The 14,695-nt window shown below is 45.7% G+C and overlaps 1 protein-coding gene across 1 annotated transcript in view; it reads left to right on the top strand.

Moving 5' to 3' along the window:
• The first annotated feature begins 222 nt into the window (after window positions 1–222).
• LOC106602381 (glycine receptor subunit alpha-3) overlaps window positions 223–14,695 on the top strand; it is a 103,771-nt gene continuing 89,298 nt past the window's right edge. Inside the window, exon 1 of the mRNA XM_014194980.3 lies at window positions 223–751. Within this exon, the coding sequence (XP_014050455.1) occupies window positions 681–751 (71 nt within the window). The 5' untranslated portion in view covers window positions 223–680. The remainder of the gene's footprint in view (window positions 752–14,695) is intronic.

The raw sequence follows: 14,695 nt of genomic DNA, 5'->3' as shown, positions 1-14,695 counted from the left end.
GGACAGCAACTCGACAAGTAACATCTAATAAATTACAACAAATTGGATACATATTACAGGATCGTGCTGTAATATGTCAATGAAACAGAGTGAGAGAGAGAGAGAGAGAGAGAGAGAGAGAGCGAGAGAGAGAGAGAGAGAGAGAGAGAGAGATGGGGGATGCTCATGCAGTAATGATGTTCCACATCAGTGCTTGTCTAATTTAAGCTATAGCGTGGCTCTGCTGGAACATTTATAGTAGCGAGTGGAATAATGCGCTGTCAGTCACCGGTGCCGCGCGCGTCTGGGGCGGGCTCTCTCTATGCCCCGGTCTCCAAGACCGCTGAGATGTCTGTGAATGTGTCAAGAATCTGTACACCTGCCGAGCGCTACCCCACATTACTGGTATTCCCACTTTAGAGTCGTATTTCAGAATTTACTATGCTCTCTTGTTGGTGTCGTTGCTAGGTCGGTAAAAACCTGCCCAGGTATGAGTAGTGAAGTCGATTAGTATTATGTGGGATTCCGAAACTGTTATGCGTTTGCGTTTACCGTGCGCCACGAGCCTGCCGCGTGTTGGATTGGGTCGACATCAGTTGGAGCACTGTCCACGGTGCTGAAAGTCAAGAGTCTTACCCTAAGTGGCGAACAGAGGAGCTGAGGCGTTCCCGGGTATATGTATATGAAACTCAAATCTTGAGATGACGCGGAAAAGGCTGCAATCTGTAGCTGTATGGGGATTCTTCGCGTGGGAAATAGCTGTGTTGCTAAGGTAAGGGAGTTCGGCAGAAGCCAACATTACGCGGCTTGATTTACTCACACTGATTGTTGAAGTTCCCGAACTGTTTGATTAATGTTAGGTGCTTTGAGTGCGCCAATGATTTGAGTGGTTCGCAAATAGGCTATATGACCCTAAAACACTGGAAGCGTTCAATACGGAGTGGATTTTTCTCTCAAATTTGGGGATTGGGCTACAGGCACATAGATATAACAATCATATCAACTACAACAGCCTCTAAGAGAGTCATCTATGCATGATGTCGTATCTCGACAAACAGACATGTGGTGATCCTTCTGCGAGGGATTATGGCCATTGCCCAACAAATCAGTCAGAAACGGTACGATCATGATGCACGCGCCCTTTAGTATTCGTGATAAGTGCATTACATTTCTGTCTGTATTAAATTTAGACCCTGTAAACTGCCTGCGTATTTCTCAAATCCCCGTTTCCCAGGAATTCGATCGGCATGCTCAGTGTCCTGATCTGATCCTGACGAGGATTTCTCTTCTCACTCTCTCAGTAACAGGTGCCATAATCGAGAAATCTTATGGAATAGATTTCTGGGCCGAGATCAAAGAAAAATCCGCTTGAATTATCCAAAGAAATTGTATGCATGCAATCCGAATGAGCAGAATTAAATATATATATATATATATAAAACAGCTTATATGATCGACAGTTATTAACGATTAAATACTATTAAACACTATGGGCTATTGGATGTGAAGGTAGTTGTAGATCAAGTTGTAACATAAGCTTTCTCACATAGAAGCAATCGTTATAGTGCAATTATGGTCCCAACCATAGTCATTTGTTATGTAATACAACATGCTGGAGAGGCTGATGTGTTGGATTTGGTAAAATATTAAGGCTTTAATATTAAAGCTTCTCTCTCTCTCTCTCTCTCTCTCTCTCTCTCTCTCTCTCTCTCTCTGATACATACACACGTGTGTCCAAGAAACATCATATAAAACATTGATAGATACAACAAAAGCCTTTTTCATGTTGATTCAACTCAAGCACAAACTCAAGTCTACTTACTATCTATCTAGAGAGCAGGTTACACATGAGCACCTACGCATGTCTGCTCCACCTACAGTGAGGGGAAAAAGTATTGGATCCCCTGCTGATTTTGTACGTTTGCCCACTGACAAAGAAATGATCAGTCTATAATTTTAATGGTAGGTTTATTAGAACAGTGAGAGACAGAATAACCACAAAAAAATCCAGAAAAACGCATGTCAAAAATGTTATAAATTGATTTGCATGTTAATGAGGGAAATAAGTATTTGACCCCTCTGCAAAACATGAGTTAGTACTTGGTGGCAAAACCCTTGTTGGCAATCACAGAGGTCAGACGTTTCTTGTAGTTGGCCACCAGGTTTGCACACATCTCAGGAGGGATTTTGTCCCACTCCTCTTTGCAGATCTTCTCCAAGTCATTAAGGTTTCCAGGCTGACGTTTGGCAACTCGAACCTTCAGCTCCCTCCACAGATTTTCTATGGGATTAAGGTCTGGAGACTGGCTAGGCCACTCCAGGACCTTAATGTGCTTCTTCTTGAGCCACTCCATTGTTGCCTTGGCCGTGTGTTTTGGGTCATTGTCATGCTGGAATACCCATCCACGACCCATTTTCAATGCCCTGGCTGAGGGAAGGAGGTTCTCACTCAAGATTTGACGGTACATGGCCCCGTCCATCGTCCCTTTGATGCGGTGAAGTTGTCCTGTCCCCTTAGCAGAAAAACACCCCCAAAGCATAATGTTTCCACCTCCATGTTTGACGGTGGGGATGGTGTTCTTGGGGTCATAGGCAGCATTCCTCCTCCTCCAAACACGGCGAGTTGAGTTGATGCCAAAGAGCTCCATTTTGGTCTCATCTGACCACAACACTTTCACCCAGTTGTCCTCTGAATCATTCAGATGTTCATTGGCAAACTTCAGACGGGCATGTATATGTGCTTTCTTGAGCAGGGGGACCTTGTGGGCGCTGCAGGATTTCAGTCCTTCACGGCGTAGTGTGTTACCAATTGTTTTCTTGGTGACTATGGTCCCAGCTGCCTTGAGATCATTGACAAGATCCTCCCGTGTAGTTCTGGGCTGATTCCTCACCGTTCTCAGGATCATTGCAACTCCACGAGGTGAGATCTTGCATGGAGCCCCAGGCCGAAGGAGATTGACAGTTCTTTTGTGTTTCTTCCATTTGCGAATAATCGCACCAACTGTTGTCACCTTCTCACCAAGCTGCTTGGCGATGGTCTTGTAGCCCATTCCAGCCTTGTGTAGGTCTACAATCTTGTCCCTGACATCCTTGGAGAGCTCTTTGGTCTTGGCCATGGTGGAGAGTTTGGAATCTGATTGATTGATTGCTTCTGTGGACAGGTGTCTTTTATACAGGTAACAAACTGAGATTAGGAGCACTCCCTTTAAGAGTGTGCTCCTAATCTCGGCTCGTTACCTGTATAAAAGACACCTGGGAGCCAGAAATCTTTCTGATTGAGAGGGGGTCAAATACTTATTTCCCTCATTAAAATGCAAATCAATTTATAACATTTTTGACATGCGTTTTTCTAGATTTTTTTGTTGTTATTCTGTCTCTCACTGTTCAAATAAACCTACCATTAAAATTATAGACTGATCATTTCTTTGTCAGTGGGCAAACGTACAAAATCAGCAGGGGATCAAATAATTTTTTCCCTCACTGTATGTTTGCTCAAGCCAAGTGCAGTGTTCAGATGTCAGTTTGGTTCATGTGTAACAAGTTTGACAGTCTACACACCTCATAGGGCCATGTTAATTGACATTATGTCAGGTTTGACAAACAGCTATGCTACAGAGCAAACCGTCGGGCCCACTCATCTCTACAAAACACACGGCATGTTGCAATATCTTATTCGTTGTAAGCGGCCTGGACTCCCCTTTCAATAGCTACTCTCTCTCTCTAAGGATATCTCTAGCCCGCCCACTTCAGTACTCTCTTCCCACTTCAATACTCTCTCCGGCTCTCATTCTTTCCCTGAGTCCTTCTCTACTAAGCACAGTACAACACCACAGAGGTAATGCAATTGCTGCAAAGTCTAATCCCACTCAAGCCGTGCATCACCGCCACCAACACGTCTTCTCATTCAAAGGCCCCGTACATGCACCGTCGATCATCCTCCATTATTTAACGATGCAATGCATTATTCTCATGTGATGTGTCTGTGATAGTAATGGTCTTCTGCTGGCATCCCCCTGTATTGAATTATTGATATCATGGCTGTGTCCCGAATTGCACCGTAAGCGGTCAAAAGTGGTACATTATTTAGGCTATCGGGTACCATTTGGGATGCAGGCCGTGCCTGTTGCCATGTCCCTGACTGGCTCACACTGCAATGTGTATTGGTTTAGTGTCAGCTCAGAGTCCAAGGAGACTGGAGAGTTTTCTATCGGGTTTATCTATGGGCTGGGTCCCAGATGGCACCCTATTCTCTACATTGTGCACTACTTTTGGGCCCTGGTCAAAAGTAGTGCACTATGTAGGGTATGAGTGCCATTTGGGACTCAGTTTATATGTGTAATTAGAATTCCGAGGATATATAGGTCAGATGGTTATTCTTGGTTGATGGGTCTAGGCTTTAAACACTGTTCTCCCTCATCTTCATTACTCTGGGCCTGCATGGCAGCCAGTCCATGTTGGAGCAGTTTACTTTCCCCTGTGGGTTTGTCACTTCACTTGATTGGAAAAAAGGACTCTTTGCACACTGTGTAGGGCAAGCTATGTACTTGCAAATGAAACATTTTTGGGAATGTCTGTCTATGTTTTGCTGGCCAGATAGAGCTTCATCAAGCAGACATTTCACTTGGGTACCTAGCCTACTGTTTGCAAAGCTTGCACTGTGCCGGGCATTGTGGTCCGCGAGGGGTGCTAGCTTTCCTCTAGAGCAGGCCCTTGTCCTGTACTATGGCAATGTGGAGCAACATGAGCAAACGGTCAGAAACCATTGAAGCGGCATCAGACGGGGTTGTAGAGTTGGTGGCAAGGGACAAGGTGAAGAGGGTAGGGGTAAGCTCTGGTAGGCACCATTTTAGAGGTAGTATTCCACTATAACGCTGTCTGTCATACCAGGGCTGGGAGAAGAGAGAGAGGTGACCTGGCAGGCAGCACGGGCAGGAGAAGTAGTGGATTCCATTTTTAGCACTCAAATAAAATCAAATCAAATTGTATTTGACACATGCGCTGTATACAACAGGTGTAGACCTTACTGTGAAATGCTTACTTACAAGCCCTGAACCAACAATGCAGTTTTAAGAAAATAGAGTTAAAGAAAATATTTACTAAATAAACTAAAGTAAAACATTTAAGTAACACAATAAAATAATAATGAGGCTATATACACCCTTGTACTTTTGCGGGTTTCCTGACAACTCGAGAAGACTCGACAAGAAAGGGATGTTTGAATCGCATCTCACATATCATTCTGCTCTGCTGGAAGTTGGCCTTGTAAGACTTTTGTCCTGCTTCTCAAGGTTGAATGACCTCCATCTGGGCTCTTATAGGATCTGTGTTTTAGAATCCATGTCATTGCTGGACTGCTTACAAAATGGCAGTCTGAGGGAGAGGATGTTACAGGCAGACTGGAGTTTTGGGAGTGGGATTTTTAGAAAGCAGAGCTTTTAATATTTCACTGTAGATTTCATGCTTGGACTCATTCGTGTCCCCCCTGCGGACATTTAGGCAGGCAGTCACTATATTTTGGGGAGTAACTCATGTACACCAGGGTTTCCCAAACCTCTCCTGGAGTCAGCCTACTCCCAGCCAGTTCCACGTATTTCATTTATTCCACATCTGGAACCTGATTCAACTAATCAAGGGCTACCAGTGCTGAGACACATAAAGTAAGTATAGCTACATGGCTGTGTGTTCCTGAGGAGAGGTTTGGGGAACACTGATAAACACTAACTGATAGGCTTTTTCAGCCTAGCCTAGTGAATCATTAACTTAGAACAAAGAGTCTAAATCACTGATAAACGCAAACAGCTAGGCTTCTTCAGCCCAGCCTCGTGAGTCATTAACATAGAACAAAGAGTCTAAATCTCCAAATCCTCTGTCGGACAATCTGACATGATTGTCACCAGAACCCATGTAGTGTGTGCATCTACTGTGTGTCTATCCGCCCTCACCGACACACACACACACACACACACACACACACACACACACACACACACACACACACATTTGTTTGCATGCTCCAATCCATCCCCCTGGGTTTAGTTTAACATGCGCTGTTTTACGTGCGCTGCTGTTCTGTACGTGCCTGCTCTGTGGGGATTACTAAATGATCTTCGAGGTAAACAGCGAGTGTTCCCACACCCCACCGGGCATTACCGTGCCAACCAGCGGGCGGCACACGCAGGCGGGCTACACCACGCAGAGAGAGCATACTGGAGGAAACCTATTAAAACTGTCATATATGGTAATGATAATATGCTCGTTCATCCTAAAGGATTTACAGTTCAACACCTAGTCATATTTATACATGTGTCCAATGCAGGAATCAAACATCATAGGGAGAGCCCACTGGAGGGAGCCTGTTCAATCTGTAATCTGATAATATCATATAATATGGTCGTTTAGCAGACGTTTTTACGCAAAGTGATTAACAGTTGAACATGTAATTATGTTTAGTGTCCCATGCAGGAAATCAAACCAAATCCCAGCTTTGGTATTGCAAACGAACACCATGCTCAGCCAAATATACAGAGGTCACTAAGAAGCACCTTCTTGACTGCTGTCACTCAACTTCATCTCTCTCCTTTTACTATTCAGCACAGACAGTTAAGGTCCTGTGTCGAGAGGGAGTGGTGCTGCTGTTAGTGGTGGGGGTGTTTTGAGAGGTCAGGTTTCTATTGTGCTCTAATGCGGAACTCTCTCTCTCTCTCTGTCTATCTGTCTCTCTGTCTCTCGCTCTTCCGTAACTCTCAGCATTCAGGGCATTATGGTGATCTTCCTTTCGGTGAATTTGGAGTTTATTTTATTAATCAGATCTCCTAGGTTGATGATATTGAACATGTGGATGGATGGATGGATGGATGGATGGATGGATGGATGGATGGATGGATGGATGGATGGATGGATGGATGGATGGATGGATGGATGGATGGATGGATGGATGGATGGATGGATGGACGGATGAACTGACTGACTGTGGTATTATCTGCTTTATAGGATGTGGGGGTGGTTATTGTTTATCTGACGACTTCACGGATTGAGGACTTACGACAAACAAGGACTGATGATTTTAGCAACAAAAACAGTATCATATATCAATCCCTCCCACTCCTCTGTGTCTCATTGTTTGTTTGAGAGTACATTTCCCATCCTCTAGCTGATAAGAACATGATGTATTGGAGGATCTCTTCTAACAGAGCTTTGACCAATGGTAATACTGTACAGTAATGTGTTGTTGGCTGGAAGATACCTTTAACCATTTAACCCCTATTTGGTGTAAAATTGTAAGTGGAAATGTCAGAGCAACCCTTGGGGACTCTGGAATTGGTGTCAATTATCTGGAATCGCTTTGGCTACGCTTACACAGGCAACACAATTCTGGCTTTTTCTTCACTTATCGCTGACCAGCTAGCAAGTGTCTTCACTGATATTTTCAACCTCTCCCTGACCCAGTCTGTGATACCTGCATGTTTCAAGCAGACAACCATAGACCCTGTGCCCGAGAACGCCAAGGTAACCTGTCTAAATGACTATCGCCCCGTAGCACTCACATCTGTAGCCATGAAATGCTTTAAACGGCTGGTCATGGCTCACATTAATGCCATCGTCCCAGATACCCCACTCCAATTTGCATACCGCCCCAACAGATCCACAGATGACGCAATCTCTATTCCACTCCACACTGCCCTCTCCCACCTGGACAAAATTAACCTATGTGAGAAGGCTGTTCATTGACTACAGCTCACCGTTCAATCCCTAAGCTAAGGACCCTGGAACCGAACACCTCCCCCTGCAACTGGATCCTGAACTTCCTGACAGGCCGTCCCCAGGTGCTGAGAGTAGGCAAACACCTCCGCCACGCTGACCCTCAACACGGGGGCCCGCCGAGCTCCCTGCCATCCATCACCTCTATACCAAGCGGTGTCAGAAGGAAGCCCTAAAAATTGTCAAAGACTCCAGCCACCCAAGTCATAGACTGTTCTCTCTGCAACTGCACTGCAAGTGGTACCAATGTACCAAGTCTGGAACCAACAGAAACCTGACCAGCTTATATTCCCAAGCCATCAGACCGCTAAATAGTTAAATAGTTAACCAAATAGCTACCTGGACTAACTTTTTTGACGCATCACATACTGTCACGTTCATGATGAGAGACGGACCAAGGCGCAGCGTGAGTTGAGTTCCACATCTTTAATATACAGTGAAACTTCCACAAAACAATAACCAAACAACGAAACGTGACTTAACTGGTGCAACAAGCACATAAACAAAACAATATCCCACAAGGCAGGTGGGAACAGGGAACCCTTAAGTATGATCCCCAATTAGAGACAACGAACATCAGCTTTCTCTAATTGGGAACCATACCAAGAGCACCAACATAGAACTAAAAAGACTAGAACACCCCCCTAGACACGCTCTGACCAAAAGACCATAGAGAACCAAGGGCTCTCTATGGTCAGGGCGTGACAGTACCCCCCCCCCCCCCCCCAAAGGTGCGGACTCCAACCGCAAAACCTGAAAACAAATGGGGAGGGTAGGGGGGGGCGCCTAGTGTCGGTGGCAGCTCCGGTGCGGGTCGTAGCCCCCGCCCAGACCCCGGATCCGGCCATGGCGCCGGGCTGAATGCCGTGCCTGGACTGGGCACCGGTGCAGAGGAAGGTCCCAACCTTAGAGCGGGACTGGACGCCGTGCCTGGACTGGGCACTGGTGCAGAGGAAGGCACCTGCCATGGAGCGGGACTGGCCACAGTGCCTGGACTCTCCGGACCGTTGACCGTCACTGGAAGTTCTGGGCCGTTGACTGTCACTGGAAGCTCTGGGCCGTTGACCGTCACTGGAGGCTCCGGGCCATTGACCATTGCTGGAAGTTCCAGACTGTGAACCGTCGCTGGAATATCCAGACTGTGAAACGTCGCTGGAAGCTCTGGACTATGAACCGTCGCTGGAAGCTCTGGACTGTGAACCATCGCTGGAAGCTCTGGACTGTGAACCGTCACTGGAGGTTCTGGGCTTTAGAGGCGTACTGGAGGCCTAGTGTGTGGAGCCGGCACAGGACGTATCGGGCTGGGGAGTCGCACTGGAGGCCTGATGCGTGGAGCTGGTACAGGTGTCACCGGACTGGTGACACGCACTTCAGGGCGAGTGCGGGGAGCAGGCACAGGACGTACCGGACTGGGGACACGCACTTCAGGGTGAGTGCGGGGAGCAGGCACAGGACATACCGGACTGGGGAGGCGCACTGGAGGCCTGGTGCGTGGAGCCGGCACAGGTGGCCCCGGACTGGTGACACGCACTTCAGGGTGAGTGCGGGGAGCTGACACAGGATGTTCCGGACTGGGGAGGCGCACTGGAGGCCTGGTGTGTGGAGCCGGCACAGGTGGCACCGGACTGGTGACACGCACTTCAGGGTGAGTGTGGGGAGCTGGCACAGGATGTACCGGACTGGTGACACGCACTTCAGGGTGAGTGCGGGGAGCTGGCACAGGATGTACCGGACTGGGGAGGCGCACTGGAGGCCCGGTGCGTGGAGCCGGCACAGGTGGTACCGGACTGATGACACTCCTCCCTGACAGTCTCTGGCTCTTTAGGACGAGTGTGGGGATCTGGCACAGGACGTACCGGACTGGGGAGGCGCACTTGAGGCCAGATGCGTGAAGCCGGCACAGGTTTCACTGGACTGATGACACGCTCCTCCAAACGCCTGTGTTGCCGCATACTCCTAGCTAACCCCATTCTCCGGTATCCTTCCTCACACTGTTCCATCGACTCCCAGGTGGGCTCTGGCACTCCCCTTGGGTCGACCGACCACTTCTCTATCGCCTCCCTGACGGTCTCTGGCTCTTCCCTCTGCTCAGCCGCCAGCTCCATGTGCCCCCCCCCCAAAAAAAATCTTGGGGTTTCTGTGGCCGCAGTCCCCGGCGTCGTCGCTGTCCTTCCATGCTCCTTTGCGACTCCTGCCAAGGAAGGATCTCCTGTCCTCCCATGATCTCCTCCCAGGTCCAACTCACTTTTCCCATCGTGGCACACTGCTTGGTCCTTGTTTGGTGGGATATTCTGTCACGTTCGTGATGAGAGACGGAACAAGGCGCAGCGTGAGTTGACTTCCACATCTTTAATATACAGTGAAACTTCCACAAAACAATAACCAAACAACGAAACGTGACTTAACTGGTGCAACAAGCACTTACACAAAACAATATCCCACAAGGCAGGTGGGAACAGGGAACCCTTAAGTATGATCCCCAATTAGAGACAACAAACATCAGCTTTCTCTAATTGGGATTCATACCAAGAGTATCAACATAGAAATAAAAAGACTAGAACATCCCCCTAGTCACGCTCTGACCTAAACACCATAGAGAACCAAGGGCTCTCTATGGTCAGGGCGTGACACATACACTGCTGCTACTGCTTATTATCTATCCTGTTGCCTAGTCACTTTACCCCTACCTAAATGTACATATCTATCTCAATTACCTCGTACCCCTACACATCAACTTGGTACTGGTACCCCGTGTATATAGCCAAGTTATCGTTACTCATTGTGGATTTATTCCTCGTGTTATTATTTGTTCTATTATGTTCTAAATCTTTCTCTCTGCATTGTTAGGACGGGCCCATGAGTAAGCATTTCACTGTTAGTCTACACCTGTTGTTTATGAAGCATGTGTTAAATAAAATGTGATTTGATTAAATTTGGTATTTTTGACCAATCTGATCAGCTCTGAAAAGATCTGATGTGATTGGTCAAAAGACCAATAAGTGGAAGAAATATCAGAAAAGGGCTGTCTCTGTAAAAACAGCCTTAGTGTATTAGCCTACATCCCAAATGGCAACCTTTTCACGATAGTGAACTACTTTTGATCAGATCCCAATGTCAAAGTAGTTCACTATATAGCGAATAGGGAGTCATTTGGGACGTAGACGTTTCCCTCTAGTGTATTTACAGGCGTGTATCAATCCAATGTGGAAGAATACAAGATGTGACAATGAAAGCTGGATGTTGTGATAGGCAATCTATGTTTTGGGGAAAAGGGGTGAGCACTAAGGATTGAAATTGGTTTTGAATGGCGTGCGCTCATGTGCAATTGTGTGTGTCTGAGTTGGTCATGTGGGTGCCTGCGGTCTCTCTGGCCCCTGCACTTTATTGGTTGTCATGAATGTGGCCACACTGGCTTGCTGACCCATATAACCCTGGTTGTGTCTTACACACACAAACACATACACACACTCACACACACAGTGACTCAACCCTCTGTATCAGGGCGATTGAGTGAGTGGCTTGTGACGAGGTGCTGGACAGGCCTGACAGGGTCTTCAGTAAGCAATAAGGCATGAGAACCTGGGGATTATCATGTGATAACTCCCGAGGCGAAGCCTTTAGATGGGAGTTACAGCCCTTAGATGGGAGTTACAGCCCTTAGATGGGAGTTACAGCCCTTAGATGGGAGTTGCAGCCCTTAGATTGGAGTTACAGCCCTTAGATGGGAGTTACAGCCCTTAGATGGGAGTTACAGCCCTTAGATGGGAGTTGCAGCCCTTAGATTGGAGTTACAGCCCTTAGGAGGGAGTTATCACACGATAATTCCTTGTTTCTTGGGCCTTATTGCTTTTATAAAATGGTTGTCCACATATAAAAAAAAAATGAACAACATGTTTTCAGAAATGTTTCTATATTGAGTAAATTTGTACATTAATCTTTCCACCATACAAAAAAGTCTGGGCAAAAGTCAGTCGTTAGTTCTGAGATTGTGAAGTTGTTAGCCAAATGGGCTGGTTGTTCATTCTATCCATTCTATTTGCAGTGGGTAGCTATGCTATACAAATCACTGGCATGCAGCTATAGAAGGGTTAGCTGACAACATCACAAAAATGATGTGGGTGCTTCAATGGGGCAGAAGGCCGTGTGTTGTTGTGATTCTGGATGGCCAGATAGCTAGCGACAATGACAAGAAGCTGCAATTTGTGGAATCGTAGGTGGTTCGTTTCAGCTGGTTTTATATTTTTCTTGTTGCCATGACTTGTTTTAAAGTGTTTTGTCAGATGTCACGTCTATGCTAATATGCCCAAAATTTGCTGGCTAGCTAACCAACAACTGTAATGATGTATTTGAGAGACAACAAGTGCTAATTGTGCAAATGTATTTATGTTTTCAATAAACATTTAATGTCACGTGCACAGGTACAGTACAGTGTGTCGTGTCTTTGGCATCATTAAAACTGAAGACATATTTATCAAATAACTCTCTGTAGTTATTATTACTCAATTAACCTGATTAATCATGTAACTGTAATTAACCAGGGAGTCAGGGCACCAAGGAAAATATTCAGATTACAAAGTTATAATTTTCCTAATATAACTTTCAGATATTTTAATATCTGATCAATTAGTCTTCGAATTAATTAATTATTATTTACCTCACGCCAGTCTCATTCCAAACGTTGTAAATTGTTGGTTATCTGCACGAACCCAGTCTTCACTATGAGTCATCCATACATCATTTATTTACTAACTAAGTAATTCACAGAAATGCATAACAAACAGTAGATATGTTTACAAGGAAATGATAGGAGAATGTGCTCTAGTGGGCTAAACCGGCATGGCGGCTTGTTAGACAAAAGGGGAGTGGGGGGTCAACTGAGAAGGCACTACAGAGTTGATAATTATAACATTTGAAATGCTAACCCTTTGCACATGAACGCTCACTCATTCGGGAACAACTGCAATCAATATATATATTTACGCTCAGTGTGTCGTCGGGATCTCTGTTGAAAAGTTTGTTTCTGTTGGAGAGTCTGTCCGCCCGCTCTCTCTCTGTCGTGGTTAGAATGGGTAGTTCAGAGTGACATTCATTCATGTCGTTATAGAATAGCTGTTTCGGCGGTTGTCGGTCTTCGCGTTCAATGATACCGAATTCCTAGCTGCAGACTAGTAATTAATATCAAAGACTTGTTCTTATTCTGTCGGTATCGATAGTCTAAGAGTTTAACTACGTGGTATGGTTAAAAGTTCAGCAAGAGGAATGCATGGTCTCCAACCTTTAGCCATCTCGTAATTGAGGTAAGCTCGGTCTGACCTTTAGAAAACCTAGGAGGGGGTTTTATTCGGAAGAGCAGAAAAAGGCTGTCCCATGACACCAGACCATAACTGTGCTCATGGGTGGTCCTCTGATTTAGTTAAGACTCCAAAGGGAATTGGAGTTTCCTTCATTAAACTGTCCAAAATCACGTTACACAATTTCACAAACAGTTCTATCCTTATTCATTCATTTTATACAACCATTTAGATATAAGTTTCATAGCTGAGGCTATTGTATAAACATGATTATGGTAATGTGGCGGTATTGTCTCTCATGAGTTTCACAAAATTGTACCAAACGGACCAGTTCGTAGCTGGATTCTTCACCGATCTTTTATACCTTCTCCGGAACATAAATGTCGTTCGGTTCTCCAGTTCTGTGAGGTGGAAGAACTCCTTTGTTCTCTCTCTACTGTGGCCATGAGGAGAGGGTCTCCTCGTAGGAATTTACGACCGCTCTTACAGAGCCTGGTGTCAGAAGTATAGAGGCCGGGGGATGGTGCTCGCAGTGTCCAAAGAGGGCAACGTCATGACAAGTGAAATGCCTTTATTGCAAGCTCCAAACCCCAAAATGCAGTAATCAATATCAATGTAGCACTAAAAATGACAAGGTAGAACAAAAACACGCAAGAAATAAAAAAATAAATAAGGACACGAGAAAGTAAGAAGCTATATACAGGGTCAGTTCCAATACCATATTTTCAATATGCAGGGATACAAGAGTGATAGAGGTAGATACTGTAGGTATAGGGGTATGGTGACTAGGCATCAGGATATATGAATGTGTGTGTGTGTGTGTGTGTGTGTGTGTGTGTGTGTGTGTGTGTGTGTGTGTGTGTGTGTGTGTGTGTGTGTGTGTGTGTGTGCGCAGAGTCAGTATAAATGTGTGAGCATGTTATGTGTGTGTTGGAGTGTCAGTGAGTGTGTAGAGTCCTGTGAGTGTGCATATAGACAGTGCAAAAATGTAATAAATCAAATCAAACAATCTAAGCCGAACCGTCTGTTTTGCCCCATAGTTGCGCTACGCGTCGGTTTTGTTGCTAAACAACCACGTTATCTATGCATGCTAGCTACTTCTCCTTTGCTAGCTAGCCCACTAAATCACACCAAGCAGCTGAAATGACAGCCAACTATGTGCACTTTCATTTGTTTAACCTTCGTTTACATTGCCAATTCTTTGGATATATCCATTACTGATCCGGATAAATTAATTGGCGTGGATCAGGGAAGCTGTCAGTCTTGTCACGTTCATATGCATGGCACAGTGGAGATCACAAAAAACTGCAACATTGTTCCAGAGGTGAGAGGCAGACAGCAAGGTTTAGACAAATCCCAACTGTTGCAAACCAAATGCTAGCCTAGTAGCATGGTGAAATATTGTCTAGACACTTTTTTCCATGGGAGATTAAGCTTATAAATTGACTGCCGGGGCTGTGGGAAAGTGGATGCGCATTGATCAGTCTAATGGAACTGTTAACAGGCATTACCTGGATAATTTGGGGATTGTGGTGCTATAACTCCCTGCTATCAACCAATCGGCTTCCAGGATCCAAACAACCCGTTTTAAAATATGTCATAGCACCTCACATGGTCACTGTGCTCTGACATGGAGGTCCAGGAGATACGCTCTGGAAGATAGATAT

This window comes from Salmo salar, chromosome 04 (genome assembly GCF_965601325.2).
Source record: "Salmo salar chromosome 04, fSalSal1, whole genome shotgun sequence".
Lineage (NCBI taxonomy): Eukaryota > Metazoa > Chordata > Actinopteri > Salmoniformes > Salmonidae > Salmo > Salmo salar.
This window is presented reverse-complemented; position numbering and strand designations above follow the sequence as displayed.